The 16117-nt window shown below is 36.6% G+C and overlaps 1 protein-coding gene across 10 annotated transcripts in view; it reads right to left on the reverse strand.

Annotated features, from left to right (window-relative positions):
- The window catches only part of LOC145674466 (clavesin-2-like), a 396132-nt gene that overhangs the window by 19694 nt on the left and 360321 nt on the right, over window positions 1-16117 (reverse strand). For all 10 annotated transcript variants that reach the window (XM_081744563.1, XM_081744561.1, XM_081744562.1 and 7 more), the window contains 3 exons: window positions 15965-16026; window positions 11135-11328; window positions 2955-3071 (listed from right to left, as the gene is read on the reverse strand). In XM_081744563.1, coding sequence (XP_081600689.1) covers window positions 2955-3071; window positions 11135-11328; window positions 15965-16026 — 373 coding nt within the window. The remainder of the gene's footprint in view (window positions 1-2954; window positions 3072-11134; window positions 11329-15964; window positions 16027-16117) is intronic.

Raw genomic sequence — 16117 nt, forward strand, 5'->3', positions numbered from 1 at the left:
GAATTAAATATCTGACCATTGCGGAGGTAGTCTGAGTACGACTCCATACTTATTCCAGAAGAATGTTGCAAACAGTTTTTCAACCTACGTCTGTGTCTTGAACTTCTTGGGGCGAGGGAGAAATGAGTGCTACTACTCCATTGACTGTTGTTTCGTTTCAGGATCATAGTGGTACAACCATATTTCGTTCATGGTTACTATTCGTGAGCGAAATGATCAGCATTACATTCAAACTGGAAGAAGACTTTTCTTAATGCCGTCACTCTTTTATTCTCCTGACAGATTTTTGGGAACCCATTGTGTCAAGAACTTGCGCATACCCAAGCCATTCTGAATTATACTACCGACGCGTTCCAAAGAAATGCCCACAATCTCTGACACAAGTTTTACTGAGACGGTAAAAACCGGGGAATGGGGTTGCAGCCAGACCTCAGACTATAAGTACGGTATATCGTGAGTTTACTATACACTTTCAAAAGTGTATAAATAATAGCTTAAATTCTTTTTGTCAGTCAAAACCTGGGGTGGCCTAGGAACTGGTCTCAGGTTATATCTACCACTGGCTGAAATGCTTATTTTCAAGAATAATGTCACAAATTCCATCCATGATTTCGGGAACAGTCACTGGATGTAAAGTCATCCTGGATGTAAAGCATAGTTTGTTGAGAAACCGCAACGTTTAAACTAAGCCATCACTTCTTCACCACTGTATGTAATGGAGGAGAGTCCCGTAGTGTTTCACTGATTTTCTCATTAATTTACTTTGGTAAAGATCCTTTGTGGAACAAAAATGTTATAATAGTTGTGATCTGGATGTTCGTGAAATTCGCTGTTTGGGCACACATAATCACTTCAGAGGCCTGAGAAAGCAATAAGAATTTCATTATTAATATGAAAATTTTTCATTATTAATATGAAAATTTGTTGAAAACGTGTTTTTCAAAACTACAGTTTCATCTTTGTACCTAGTATCTACTCTCCATCTGGGTTGGATTACGAGATTTTCAGCAGCCCCTCTGAAATTTTATATATATATTTCAGTATTCAATTTAATTCAAAGTAATTCAATTTAGGTTTCAAAAGTTGCATTGAAAAATAGTTCATGTGCAGACGTTACTTATTTGTTAGTTACAAATTTTACTTGAAATAAGTTTATCATATAGGCCTAATATAAAAGCAACAACGAAGTACACAATGTAAAGTAAATCAAACATAAATGTCATTTTTGGTGCGGAAAATAGCCGCCCCCCCGAAAATATATCTGCCCCTCCTTTGCCCCCCTAGGAACTTATAGCTGGCGTCGTGACTGCTTAAACCTCCTCTAGATGACTTGTTATGACAATGAACTATCCTCTGATTGTTGTTAATTTATAATTTTGAATAACAAGTGTAACACATATTTGTCTGTGATTTCACATTTTTGCTTTTACAGTAATATTACAATAGTAAATCAATTTAAAATGCAATTCAATAATATTAATTTGTTTCCTAAATGTTTGCCAAGTTAAAAAGTTACATAAACCGACAAGTGTTATTAAATTCCGAAATTGTAAAGTACACTAAGAAAGTATTCTTATTTTTTCGTTTATAATAATTTTAGTATGAGCGTCACAATGATTCGAAATTCTACTGTGGATTCTTCTCGTCTTTGATACAATATGAGCCATTTTTTTGTCTGTGTTTGAGAAGCGCTACAAATCTATCCCACTTCGTTCGGGCTGAGTGCATCAGCACAGTTACAAAGCTTAGGCTCCGCCCTATTTCTTCTTCTTTTGACTTCCCGTCTATCGACTGAAACGGATTACTTTTCCGTCACGAAAAATGTGTGATTAAGCGTTTCAAGAGCTGCTCTGTGAGAAAGCCACACCAGAACAAGGGGAGGGCTATAGGGGCTATAGCCCCCCCTTGACGCTCAAGTTTACACTGGATAAAATGGGCTTCAATCCTGCTTTACACTGGATAGAACGCTAAACTATGGTTTAGCCCCTCCCTTGATCATATCCTAGATCCGTGTATATATATATATATATATATATATATATATATATATATATATATATATATATTTATCTTCTATCATTCGTCATTCGAAAATAAAATGAAATGAAATCTTGTTCAGTTTTACGTTCTGAAATGGTGGAATGAAGAAAGTGGGAGGAAATGGGAGAACCCCGAGAAAACCCACGCACATGGTGTATGTCCACAACAAAGTTCAGTTAGTACGAGCTGGGATCGAACCAGGGATCTCATGCACTAGAGGTGAAAGAGTTTCTCATTCGAGTACAGGAATAAATGTTCATATTCTTCTTAATTTATTTTCCTAGTATTCACTGAGAAAGCACGTGACTTTGTGACTACATTACGGAGCCGCCTGTAAGTAATGTGATATTTAAGTGTCATGCTAGAAACATTGAAAAATACTCCCGCATATCAGAAAAGCGTTTCTTTCCATCTCTTACCGTTCTTCCTCTGATACCTGTCGATATACAAACGGATGAAGAGCGTGATTCTTGAATACTTCTCACACTTACTCTCTATAGATACGAGGTAAGTCCTGAAAGTGGCAATACTTTGAAGCTGACTAGAGTTTGTAGTGCAGTATGATTTGTAATGATACGAACGTACCGGTACACTAAGCTCTTACTGAAGGGTCTTCACTACAGCGAAATGAAACTACCGCTAATTTTAGAGTTTTTCTGCAATATCTTCAAAACAAATTAAAATGTTCGAAAAGCAGAAACGTAGTGAACTAGACAACACGATTTCGCATGTGATACCTTTATCAAAACTCATCTATCTGCTTTCGATTTGCAACTGTAGATAGATTTAGCATTTTTTTGCGGATTCTGTAAATAGCGGATTCTGTAAATAACTAACTCTAAAATTAGCGGTAGTTTAATTTTGCTCTAGTGAAGACCCTTAATTGATCCTGTTGTTATACATTTGTTACTTACCTTGACTCTCTTCTTGATTTTATCTGAGATCAAGGACATTCCAAAATCCAGAGCAAACTTAACAGAAGGATGTACATTGATCACATGAACTTCTTTGTGACGCATTGGTAACGTTCTCTGAAATTGAGCAAGAGGGGAAGAAATGAATATATGTTGTAATTACGGAAATACGTAAATAATAATAAACTAACCATCCAACTATTTTTAAAGTCCTTCTATTAGAGATCTGCACGGGCTCGGGTCCGCAAAGCATAGATCACTTAGGGCTCGAACCGTAATTTTTTAAATGTACAACCATATTTCTCGGGCCTAACTTTATAAATATACTGTACGGTCAGCAAGGTTGGAGCTACCATTTCTCATACCTTCAACCTATACTTAATATTGTGTCTCACCGTACAACGATATTTATCGGATCGTTCTTTCTGAAGAACTTTTAAAGCACAAGTGCAAAATTAAACCTCTAATCGCTGTAAAATAAAACTACAGTTTTGCTTTTATTATTGAGTTTCTTAATTCGGGCTCATTTGATTATCACACGAGCTCGGGACGGGCTCGGGCCTAAATGCTAAAACCAGGGGCGTCATTTAGGGGGGGCAGGGAGGGGAATTTGCCCCCCCCTGAGTTTGAGATGTATATAGATTTTATCAATAGAATAGTAGTAAATCAGTGAAAAACGCGAAATTTTACTAATATCAAGGGGTCTTGCCCCCCCAAGCAAAATCTGAAATGACGCTCCTGGCCAAAACATATTTCGGACTCAGGTTGAGCTATAAGTTATAAATTCACGGGCCGGGGCGACGGGCCAGGCCCGGGCTAAAAATTCCGGTCCGTGAAGACCTCTAGCTTCTATTCAAAACTGAAGACCGATTATTTCAAAATCAGCTTAAAATAGGATATATATTAAGAAGGTTAGTATATTTGAGATTCCACTCGCGAATAAGATTGGATCCAGGTACAATTTTCAAAGACAGGTAGAACACAAGTGTATAGTCATTCTCCAAATTACTAGCATAATTTTAAAAAGTGTCCTTATGTACACTCAAACCAGGGGCGGATCCAGGACCGACTTCTGGGGGGGAGCGGTGGGTTGTCATAATGCTACTTTTAAGGGCTCCAATGGGATGGATTTTATTTATATATATATAAAACAAGAAAGTTTCCTCTTCTGGGGGGGGGGGCGATCACCCCTGACTCAAACGTGAACGTTTTGGAAAGTGTGTTACTAGCAAGATTCATAATAAAAGAAAAAAATATGTTTATACAGAGTGGCCAAGATAAAAGAGGTCCCATTAGATACTGAACGTGAAATTTGCAACTTTGAAATGAAAATGAAATGAAATATGTAAGTTTTACGTCCCACGGTTATTCCGGTTAGGCTAAAGGAGACGGTGATGATGAGAGATGAGTGAAATAATGGAATGAAGAAAGTGGGAGGAAACGGGAGAATCCTGAGAAAACCCACGAGCACGGTGTTTGTCCACCACAAAGTCCACACGGCGCGAGCTGGGATCGAACCAGTGACCTCAAGCACAGGAGGTGAACGCTCTACCACTGAGCCCCCCGCGCCCACGCTATTTGCAACTTTCAGAGTGTTGTTAACTTTAGAGTGATGCTCGAGCGGGGTCAGGTGATGTTGAGCTTCTGTTCGTGATTATTATAGACCGTATGTTTAGGCATTAAAAACCTGGAAAATAGGCACTAAAAATTTAAATAGGCACTAAAATGTAACTCAAAGTAATGAAGATAAATACTTAATACAATTAAAAAATAAATTCAAGTCATAGATAATGTTCAAAGAATATAGAAACATACAGGTTTGTTAATATCTTATTTTACTGTATATATAAAACGAAGCTTGACATGTATTCGACATACAGCACTTTATCACCACACAACATTCATATTTTATTCATTTTATCAGTGCACACAACAGTCCAAAGTTTTACAGCACTTTATCAGTGCACATAGCAGTCCAAAGTTTTATGGTATCTTATCACTACAAGCAGCATTTATATTTCTCGGAAGAGGCAACATTCTTTCTTGAAATAGTAAATTATATATTTTTAATACTACTTAATATATAGTCTTATTTTGAAGAAAATGCATAGAATAGGCAACAATAGGCACTAAAGTAATTATTCAGGCCAGAAGGGGCGAAATAGGCAAAATAAATTTGGCTTAAATTGAAACTATAATCCCCCATACAAACTTTAAAACATTATTTTTCATCAGATCTTTAATATTAAAGGATAACCATTTTGCCTATCATCCGGTCTCTAGTAATGATAATAATAATTTACTATTCTGTAATTTACAATAACCGAGTTATAAGACATGGGGCCTCTTTTATCTTGGCCACCCTGTATTTGTAACAATTCAATCTGTAAACTAGTTGTTACCAACAATTCCTCGGCTCGCTTAACACTATAGGTTAAAATCGTGTTTTGTCCTATTTAAAATTAACAAGAACTTCAAAAAATCGTGTTTTGTCCTATTTAAAATTAACAAGAACTTTAAAAAAATCGTGTTTTGTCCTATTTAAAATTAACAAGAACTTTAAAAAATCGTGTTTTGTCCTATTTAAAATTAACAAGAACTTAAAAAAATCGTGTTTTGTCCTATTTAAAATTAACAAAAACTTAAAAAAAATAGATTTGGGCCAATGCACTAAACTTTTTCGATCCTCTTTCTTAAAACTAAATCACGTTATGTTACAGTTATAACTGAGACATTTATTTGTGAAATATGAACAAGATAATAAGACGTTTTCTCGGGAGACTTGGTCCAGAGAAAATTCATTCCAGGAGATAAATATCCTTTTGTGGATATTTTGATAACATATCATTTCTGCAACATTATGGGTTATAAATGAAATCTTTATGAAATGTGAAGATAGTTGCCTGACTCGTTTCTTTTTTTTTTTTTTTAAGTGTGTTTAAAAAGGAATTCACCCTAAAAGTAAATTATACATTGTTGGTTCTTTATGAAAAACGACTTATCGTGTATTATGAGTTTATTAACTCTAGAAAGACCAAGGGGGGTCAAGTTTGCCCGCGGGTTCCTTTTTATTTAGTTTGTATGGATTAATATGTATTCAGGATTCTGTTTTTTTCCTTTTGATGAAAGGTTCATTTTCGCTTTTTCTTTAAAACTGGAATATAGTGCATTGTTTTTCTGTAAAAGAAAAATTAATGTTGTGCAGGCCAATTTGATCCCTCCTTAGTCATAGGCGCTACGTGCTACCCATCTTTGTTTTCCCAAAATTACTTTCATGTGGTTTTTTTATATCTAAAACATGTATTACTTAAAAAAAATGTTACTTTTCTCCTTTATATAAACACTTAGGCTTTCATAGAACTTGTCGAGTGTTACTTATAATACTGGTTTTCTGCATAGTATTATAAGAAATTTGGTATAAGCAGTTTTACGCACTGTATTTAGCTCGTTTTTTAAAAATAAAAGCCACAATTCTTTGAAACGTTTCTTTTTCGAAATTTAGTTCAACACTCAAATTGAACAAATATACTCTGAAAGTTACTTAGCACCAGCGCGGGCAAATTTGACTCCCCCTCCCCTTGGTCTTTCACGTAGCAGATGCGAGCACGGACTTTCTAGGGTTAATGAAGTATTTATTCAAGAAATGTGAACAAAATTGACTGAGACACTTTTGAGAATATCGTTCGAAAGAAATCACCAAGAGTAAACTACCCCTTGCGGATTTTTTCATGAAACATTTATTTATGTAATATTAACAAAATCGCTCTAACAAAACTTGCCCGAAGAGTGAACTGCCTCTTGGGATTTTTTTGTACAAAGAGTTATGTTATATTATTAAAATATGTATTCACGAAATATCAACAAAGTTGCGTTAGTCGTTTTTGAGACAATCACCGGAGAAACTCACTCCCATGAATAAACTACCCCTCAGGAGAACTAACAAGGGATCATTCCGATTTCGTGAATTCAATTGCTGAAAATGATTGCTAGCACTGGATTCAGCATCAAAAGACACCGAGAAAAAGAGGGTATATGGGGTGGGGGATAAATGAGGGCAAAGTGCGAAGATAGAACGTAGAAAACGTGTAGAAATGCCATGTTTATTTTGAAACGAGTAGAGGGATTGAGGTCAAATGTTGGATACGAGGAATGATGTAATGTGAATCATGGGGGGCATCTAAAAAGCCTCCATGTTGGAAATTAGCGCAAGAAGAATATACGGGAAAGGGGTCATTTGACATATGCCTCTTGATGCACACCGTCTTTTGAAATCAATAGTGGCCAATACAGTTTGGGACCTCTGTAACAGGAAGCGTTCCAACCATGGCAATGTGTCAATACTGTCGTAAAGGTGACGTGAATGAGGAACTAGAGATCCCGTAGTACGGTTCATGAGCGCGTTCTATGCACGAGGAGTAGAAAGAGATTGAAGTGAATCCTGGAACATGAAGAAGAATGTTTGCAACGTGTAACGGAATGAGTAGTAGTTCCACTGTATGAATGTTGGCGTGGTACCTTGAGCAAGGGCACATGTCCCATTCAGGGTTCTGATATATGAATGACCCCTCGAACAAAAAGTGCTGCATGTGACACTGGTGACTTTTCTCAAAACCAATCACATACAATTGGCAGTTAAAACACTGTTCACATTACGCCTATTCAGTGGAGCTCTACATGCATTCCTCATATCCAACATTTGACCTCAATCCCTCTACTCGTTTCAAAATAAACATGGCATTTCTAGACATTTTCTACGTTCTATCTTCGCACTTTGCCCTCATTTATTTTCCACCCCATATACGGTCTGCCAATAAACACTTTCTATTTCTATGTTTCTTTTGGTGCTGAATCCAGTGCTAGCAATCATTTTCAGCAATTGAATTTACCAAATCACAATGATCCCTTGTGAGTTATGCTACATTAACAGGTTATTAACGAAATTTTCAACGAAATTAAAAAGTTCGTTACTGAAATATCTATGTCAATGTGTCTCTTATTTGTGATTTTTTTTTCAATTTTGAGTCCTCAATTCGATAGAGCATCAAAAACTGAGAAAGTGATGGAATTTTTCGCGTCACTCTTACCGTACCCGAGATATTGGCCTAAAAATGGCCGATTTCCGGAGATTTAAGGAGAAATATCTTGGGAAACGTACGTTATAGAGAGATGATGTTGGTGTTGATTAACACCTAAGAGGGTGGTGAATACTTTGGTACCAAATAGTAAACGGTGACCTCTAGTTTGGCCACTGAACACCAGTTAATATCAGTACCAAAATGTTTACCATCCTCTTAGATATTGATCAACACCAATATCATCTCTCTATGACTTACTGTTCCCGACATACTGGCCAAAAAATAGTTATGATTTCGGGAGATTTGAGGAGCCATATCTCGGGAACCATCAGTCATAGAGAGATCATATTGGCGTTGAACAATACCTAAGAGGATGGTAAACATTTTGATACCAAGTAGTAACCCGTGGCCACTGGCCAACTGGACACTGTTCCCGAGATATTGGCCAAAAAGTTCGAATTTCGGGAGATTTAAGGAGCCATACCTCGGGAACCGTAAGTCACAGAGAGATGATATTTTGCTAATTTTTGCGAGGAAGAGAAGAAGGTGCGGATAAAAAGATTTACTTTTGCATGTAGGAAAAATCACAGTTATCCTTTGCACTCCATCTGTCCATTCTTTTTAAGTTTGTTCTGGCAATGCGCTTGGGGCATTCTCAACTGGTTATTTATGAAATATGTACAAAATTGCTTAAATTGCACTTGAGAAAATCTTTTGAATAATCTCACCTTAAAAACTAAGCCACACCTTATGGATTTTCTCAGAACAAATAAGCAATATGAGCTCCTTCGTGAATCTCAAGAGTTACAGATTGTCCATATTAAATACAATATACAAAAAGAGAATTTTGTTAAATAATCAAGTTCCAGGTGTGTTGATCGGTTTTTACTTCGCAAGAGCTTCAGCGTAGGAAGATGTAAACGTTCTTTGTGTTAGTTTTTCTACAGACCTAATGTTCTAAAGGTAATCTGAATAATATTTTCAGAAATCTACACTATCCGGATACAACACGTTAGTCATTTTACACTGAAACATATAACAACAGTAATAGAGAAAAAGTTAAATAAAAATAACATAAAAGAATATAGTATCTAACAGATCTTCATTTTGGACAATGCAAATCTTTTATCCGTTGTAAAGATTGCCTATTATAGGTGAAAGTCCGTTGAATTCACCGTAATATTCAGTCATAAACTTTTTACATTAGTGATGTTTAGATTATTACAAGCCTAAATTTCGGAACACAAAATACACTTGTATTCCACGTACTGCGAGTGAGTAATCGTAAATGAAATGTGGGAAGTATAGAGTGACAGTTTAATTTACCATTTACTCTTTTATACAGAAAGAAAATACAGTAAAGCTCCGATTATCCGCAAGTGCCGCGAAAAAAATAACCGTATTGCAGTTGCGTTTAGTTATTTTCATAAATAGTCGCTGCAGACTGACACTGGACATGTAAATAAGTAATGTATGTTCTAAAACATAAAAATAAATTGCATTGAAAAATCAATATATTTCCAACAATAGTGTACGTTTCGAAATGCAACTCTAGTCTGATAAGCAGAATCCTATTGTTGTAAGGTATGGAAAACGGAAATTGGAAAGAGTAATTTGCCTGGTAATACGTTACATTCATTGTTCATTACGAAGTTGAAGTCCGAGGGTGACCACTGGAGGGTTAAATACGAACCTCAATAATAATAATAATAATAATAATAATAATAATAATAATAATAATAATAATAATAATAATAATAATAATAATAATAATAATAATAATAAAAGCCAAAAACCGGGAAAATACAATAGTCCTATAGTGCGAAGGTCGAAAATTATTGACAGGTTTATTGTCCATCGTAAGCAAGGATGTTATAAAATAGAGGGTCTACCTATACAACAAAATCGTGAAGACATACCAGTACGTCACAGTTTCGCCATCACCACTCTGCCTACACCGTCCAATAAGATCGCAATGTTTTGAGCCAACATTCGTGGCGGAAACGAAAGTAACCAATCAGACGTGCCGATTCTTGTTTGTTTGTTTGGCTTCCTCGAGCTAATAGGATTAATGGGCAGATTATTTTATATCATCCTTGATCGTAATCCTGTAGGCTTTCTCGGAACTTTTGGATGAGTGGCAGGCTCTTGCTCTTTTGTTTTCATGGTCATGGCTTTCACATTTTCTGATCACTGACCTTGATGACCCGAGCAATACAAACAATAAAACATAGTTTTTATGCTGAAACACTGTATTTCTTCGTGTTTTCATCTCATGTTTAGCAATTTTCTAGGGTTATCATCAATTTTTGCTATCCACGATGCCCTTGCCAACCAATTCGCGGATAATCGTGGCTTTACTATATCGACTTTCTTATTACGAGTACTGTATGATGCCATGTTTAGTACTTTAATGATAGTTCCATTACTTGACCTACTTAGCTCAGAAACTCCTATTCAGCTACTACTTTACGGTCTATTGGAAGAATAAGAGAAATGCAAATATTCACCTGGGCGGCACTGGCGGCTCCAAAATTTTCACACAGGAAGTCAGTTACGTGCAGTTTCCTCGAGTGACGTTGTGCTCTCTCTCCTCTAATGTTGTCTAATTTATTTCGACGTTTCATGACTAAATATTGAGCACACAACTCCTTATTCAATTGCTAAATATTAGAAATAACTCCATAAAAGGCATGCCTGACTAACTTTCTGAAGATTCATAACCAAACTTACAATGGCGCTTCTAATTCATTTGTCGGATGTTCAACAACGATTTTTTTTAAAAAACGCGAATTTGGCTCAACACTTTTATTCCTGCAGCCGCCAGTGACGAGCCTGGTAATGATGGAAATACAGTACAATGTATAATTTCTTCCGGTTTTTCTTAGTTTTATTCAAGTCAAAAACATTAATTGCTAGGATAGCCTCTCCGGCAGATAAGGAAGTAGCCACTTATCTTTACAGTATTTCATTTAATGTTTGGATTCATAAGATTTACTCTCAGACACGACACAATGTAGCAGAACTAGAGAAAGTAAAATCTACATGGGTGTTCGAAAAATCTTTCAAAAATTTACTTTTAACGTTGAAAAACTGACAAATTACCTCTCCGTTTTTGACTATCCTAACAGCCTCCTTTGGTGTGAAAAGTGTGAGGTAGGGAAATCCAACACCTTTACCATCATTCCAATGAACATAGCCTCGGATCTGGTTCTCTTCATCTTCCATTAATGTCTCGTATGTGATACCATGTATTTTGCACATATCCACATTGGTATGTTTGTAGGGGTCAAACTTTCCTGTAATGGAAAAATTTTGTTTAGAACGAAACAGAGTATATTATATCGTAAAATGTTACAGAATCCTGAGAATCTTCTGAGCAATCAGCGAATAAAGTCAACAGCTAGAGTAGAATACAGTGGCGTATTTTGTTTCGGCGGGGGGGGGGGGGAGGTTTGCTAATTTTATTCCTGAAAATGTGAAAATTATGCCAGATATTTCATTTACTTTAAAATAACTAACTAACTCTATGGCCTACGGAACCCGGAGGTTCAATGCAGCGTTCACAAAAGCTCTCCACTGACTTCTATCCTTAGCTAACTGCATCCAGTTTCTACTTTGTATTCCAATCTCTGCGAGATCCATCTTAATTTTGTCCTCCCATCTGCGCCTAGGTCTTCCTAATGGTCGTTTTCCGATGGGTCTTCCAGTCAAGACTTTGAAAGTGTTTCTACTTTCTTCCATTCTAGCTACATGACCTGCCCATCTAAGCCTCCTAGAATTGACGACCCTAACAATGTTGGGTAAACCGTATAAATTATGTAGTTCCTCGTTATGAAGTTTCCGCCATTCCCCATTCCCGTTCCTCTTGGGTCCGAATATTCGTCTCAGGATCTTGTTCTCAAATACTTTCAGTCTATGTTCTTCCCTCAGAGTAAGCAACCATGTTTCGCAACCATACAGAACAACAGGCATGATTATCGTTTTGTATATTTTCAGATTCAAATTCCTCGACAGAATTCGCGACGACAAGAGATTTTGAACCGAATAGTAACACGAATTCCCTGCTTTCAGTCGACATTTAATTTCTTCGTGAATATGATTTTCGTATGTTAACATTGATCCTAGATATTTGAAACTATCCACTTTATCAAAACTTTATTTTACTAATAGTAAATAAAATTTCGGGTGGGGGCGTATTCCCGGAAGTCCCCCCCCATTAAATATGCTACTGGTAGAATGTTTGCAGTGTGTAGATTACTGTTGCCTATTATCAGTACTACAAAAAGAATCTTCTACTATGGACATCACATTTAAAAACACGCATAAGAATCAACGACAACTGAACAGTTGGCTGCAAAGAGCTGAAATTTCCAGTCACACACACACACACACACACACAGAGAGAGAGAGAGAGAGAGAGAGAGAGAGAGACCTGTTGTTACAAAAATATGTCACAATATTTTGGGAACAGATTCCTTACATCAAAGTAAGAGAAAAAGTTCATATGTATCTCTGCCCAAAAGTGGATTATTTCGGAGTTATAGGGTGCCGAAAACGTAAAACAAATGAACTTCAAAGTTCATAGCTCCACTACTATGGGACCTATACTACTCGGGTCAAGACATCACTGAGGAACTAGTATGTGAACTATCCAAATATCCATGTTTAAGAATGTTCCAGTACTTAGACACCAATTTTTAGAGAGGAAGGTGGAGATTGATCAAGTACTCCCAAACAGCCTCTGTAAAAATGATGGTGCAAGTACTGAACGTTCTGAAAGATGGATATTTGGATAGTTCACATACTAGTTCCTCAATGATGTCTTGACTAGACTACGATCGGCCCTATAGTTGTGGAACGATGGACCTTTCAAGTTCATTTTTTCACGTTTTCGGCATCCTATAGCTACGAAACTACGCACAAGTCCACATGATTTTTTTTTATTATTTTGATGTGAGAAATCTATTTCCAAAATATTGTGACAATTTTTTGTAACACCCGGTATATATATATATTTTCATACGCGTTATATACATATATAGGCAACACATATATAGATAGCAATCAAAATAATGAAAACCATGTAGAAAACTTACCTTATTAATACGGCATGGAACGATACTTAGATTACAGAACAGCTCTGATCCATCGTGAAATGAAGGCATAAAAGTCAGGAATTGTTTCCAGAAAAATATTGTATCATTTTTCATGTACTATAGCACTTAGTTCCGTCAGCAAGGATGGAGAAGGATATATGTTGCACGCTCTGAGGTCCAGAACTGGCCAAAGGTTTCCAGTAATGTTGAGGTCTGGGGATTGGACAGGTCAGGAAAGATTGTTCATTTCGGTGCTCATGAAGCCGAGTCTCTACAGAGCCAATAGTGCAAATTGGCGAATTGTCATCTTGAAAAAATGCGTCATGCCCTGAAACAACATCTGAACTATGGTATGCACACAGCGATCTAAAACCATAATTGGAATACAATAGTGTACCTCAAAATTTCCGTTTTGACGTAAACATCGGCACCTTATCTAATTATACGAGATCTATCGATCGTTGTAAGAAATTGTATCAATAATAGACAACAAAGGCTTCATTCCTGAGATATCGAGTTGATGAGAACGTGGAGAATTCGGAGATCTTGTAAAATCATATAAGATACCGATGTTTACTCAAAATCGCAAAAGTTTTGAGATACACTTATTAGTTATTCCAAGATGAAATTTGCACTTAATTATTAACAGTAATTTGTCCTTTGAGCATAATTATAGGACCTTAGAAATGCCATAAATTGCAAACCAAAACACCATGTTTTACGGTAGGAAGGGAACTGCTCGGAATATAAGCTTCACTGGGCATCCGTCGTACATATATAAACATGTCATGGTGTTAGAAATGTGGTAAAAAGATAACTTATCAGACTACATTATGGGTTTCCAATTATTATCGGTGGTTCACTATATGTTTTCGGCACCATTATATTCGTGATAAATTGTAGTTTTCTGTGATCGCAGCTCTTCGGAAGTTGCACCCATTCAAGGATGTTCAGGTTATGCAATTTGCACCTAACTGTGTCGCAAAAGTCCTTTGATTACCCCAACAATGTTTGGTAAACGATATAAATTATGTAGTCCCTCGATATGAAGTTTCCGCCATTCACCATTCCCATTCCTCTCGGGTCCGAATATTCGTCTTAGAATCTTGTTCTCAAATACTTTCAGTCTACGTTCTTCCCTCAGAGTAAGCGACCACGTTTAGGAACTACACAGAACAACAGATATGATTATATATATTATAAGCTTTATATTCCTCGACAGAATTCGCGACGAAAAAAAAAAATGTTGAATAGAATAATAACACGAATTCCAGGTTTTTAGTCGACATATAATTTCTTCCTAAATATGCTTTTGGTCTGTAAATATTGATCCTAGATATTTGATAGTACCGACTTTATCGAAAGTATTATTTGATACTTTAGCGCATCCATAATTTGCAGTATTAAGATCTCGACGAACTTCCATGTATTTATTTAGTTTCTCTGCATTTACTTCTAAACTCAAGTCCCTAAGACCTCTTCTTCTATTGTTCTCCTATCATATTTTATTAAATTTACATCATCAGCAAACGCCATAACCTGGTGAATATCATTCAACTCTAGGCCCTGGTTGCTATCTTTGATTTTCCTTATAGCGTATTCCAGGACAAAGTTGAATAATAATGGTATCAGCGCATCTCCTTGTTTCAGGTCATTCTGGACCTGAAAGCTCGTGGACAAGATAAGCATAAACTAGTGTATGAGAATAAACATAAACTAAATATTTTGCTTTAAGTTACAAGATCATTGTCCTGTGCTTAACGCATAATTAGGATAAAATTTAAGCTTTGTTGCCTTTAACTATAACTTCTACAGTATGCGGCAAAACAAACAGTACTGAAATTACATCATTGTCATTTATTTATTTGTTGAACAACATAATGAAATATAAGAAATGTTGTCAAATGCATGTCAACTAAATGTTACTCAACGTGCATCGTAAATTTTGGAGGAATCTCGCCTGTACATCATATGTTCAAAATGTTGACCATTAGGTAGCGGTCCTGTAGATCGATGAACATGTTAGTGAAGGCGGGTTGCTGGAACAATACAACAAATAACCGAATCTTCTCTCTTAACTCCGGTATAGTGGTAGGGGTTATCTGTTCGGAAAATTACTTCCTTCAGCATATCCCATACGTAGGCATCTGGAACCGTGAGACCAGGGAAATGGGAAGGATATGGACAATCCGTTCCACGGGAAATCAAGCAATGTCAAAATTCTTGTGGGTTGATGGGCAAGTGATGACTCACTAGCAGTATGGACAGAGTTGTATCTTGCTGCATCCATGGCAGATATAACGACAGATTCTTGGTGCGGTAAAAACAGAGCAAATTATGCAAGAATGGTCAATAATCAACTGTCGATTAATGCAGCGATCAAGATACGCATGGCTTTCATCACTGAACCATATGTTGCTGATGAAATCTTCATCTTCATATGCCATAATTACACTCCAGAGCAATGCAGTAGACGTGCGCACTCAATTCCTGCAGAGAAACTCTGCCGCACACCGTATGAGCGGAAACAGTGCTCGACAATAAACACCTTCTCCTCTGTTGTGCGTAACATTACCTTCGTGCCAACTGCACGCTACGCTAGTCCACACACAACTAGGCACACATGGTAGCGCTCCTAGCTCATACCACATTGCACCTGCGCGCCATCCATACGCAAATTCCAGTACTGTTTGTTTTGCCACATACTGTAGAAGCCATTTCTTAAAATGAACTATATTAATGTTACAGATGTGAATTTTGGAAGCCTAGAAGTAAAAAACTAGAATTTCAGTCAATAATTAAATTAAAGAAAATTACTTAAATATTGAATTCTTACCTGGAATGGCTAGTACAATTCTCCTTCCTTGGGCATCTCTTTTGGGGAGAGCAAAAATATAACTGCAAAAACAAAATTTTGTGAGCTCACATATTGACAACTAAATTCGTATCTCCTTCACGTTCTTCTTTCTCAGAATAATTATAATTCATA

This window comes from Thermobia domestica, chromosome 17, assembly GCF_964235325.1.
Source record: "Thermobia domestica chromosome 17, izTheDome1.hap1.1, whole genome shotgun sequence".
Taxonomy (NCBI): Eukaryota; Metazoa; Arthropoda; class Insecta; order Zygentoma; family Lepismatidae; genus Thermobia; species Thermobia domestica.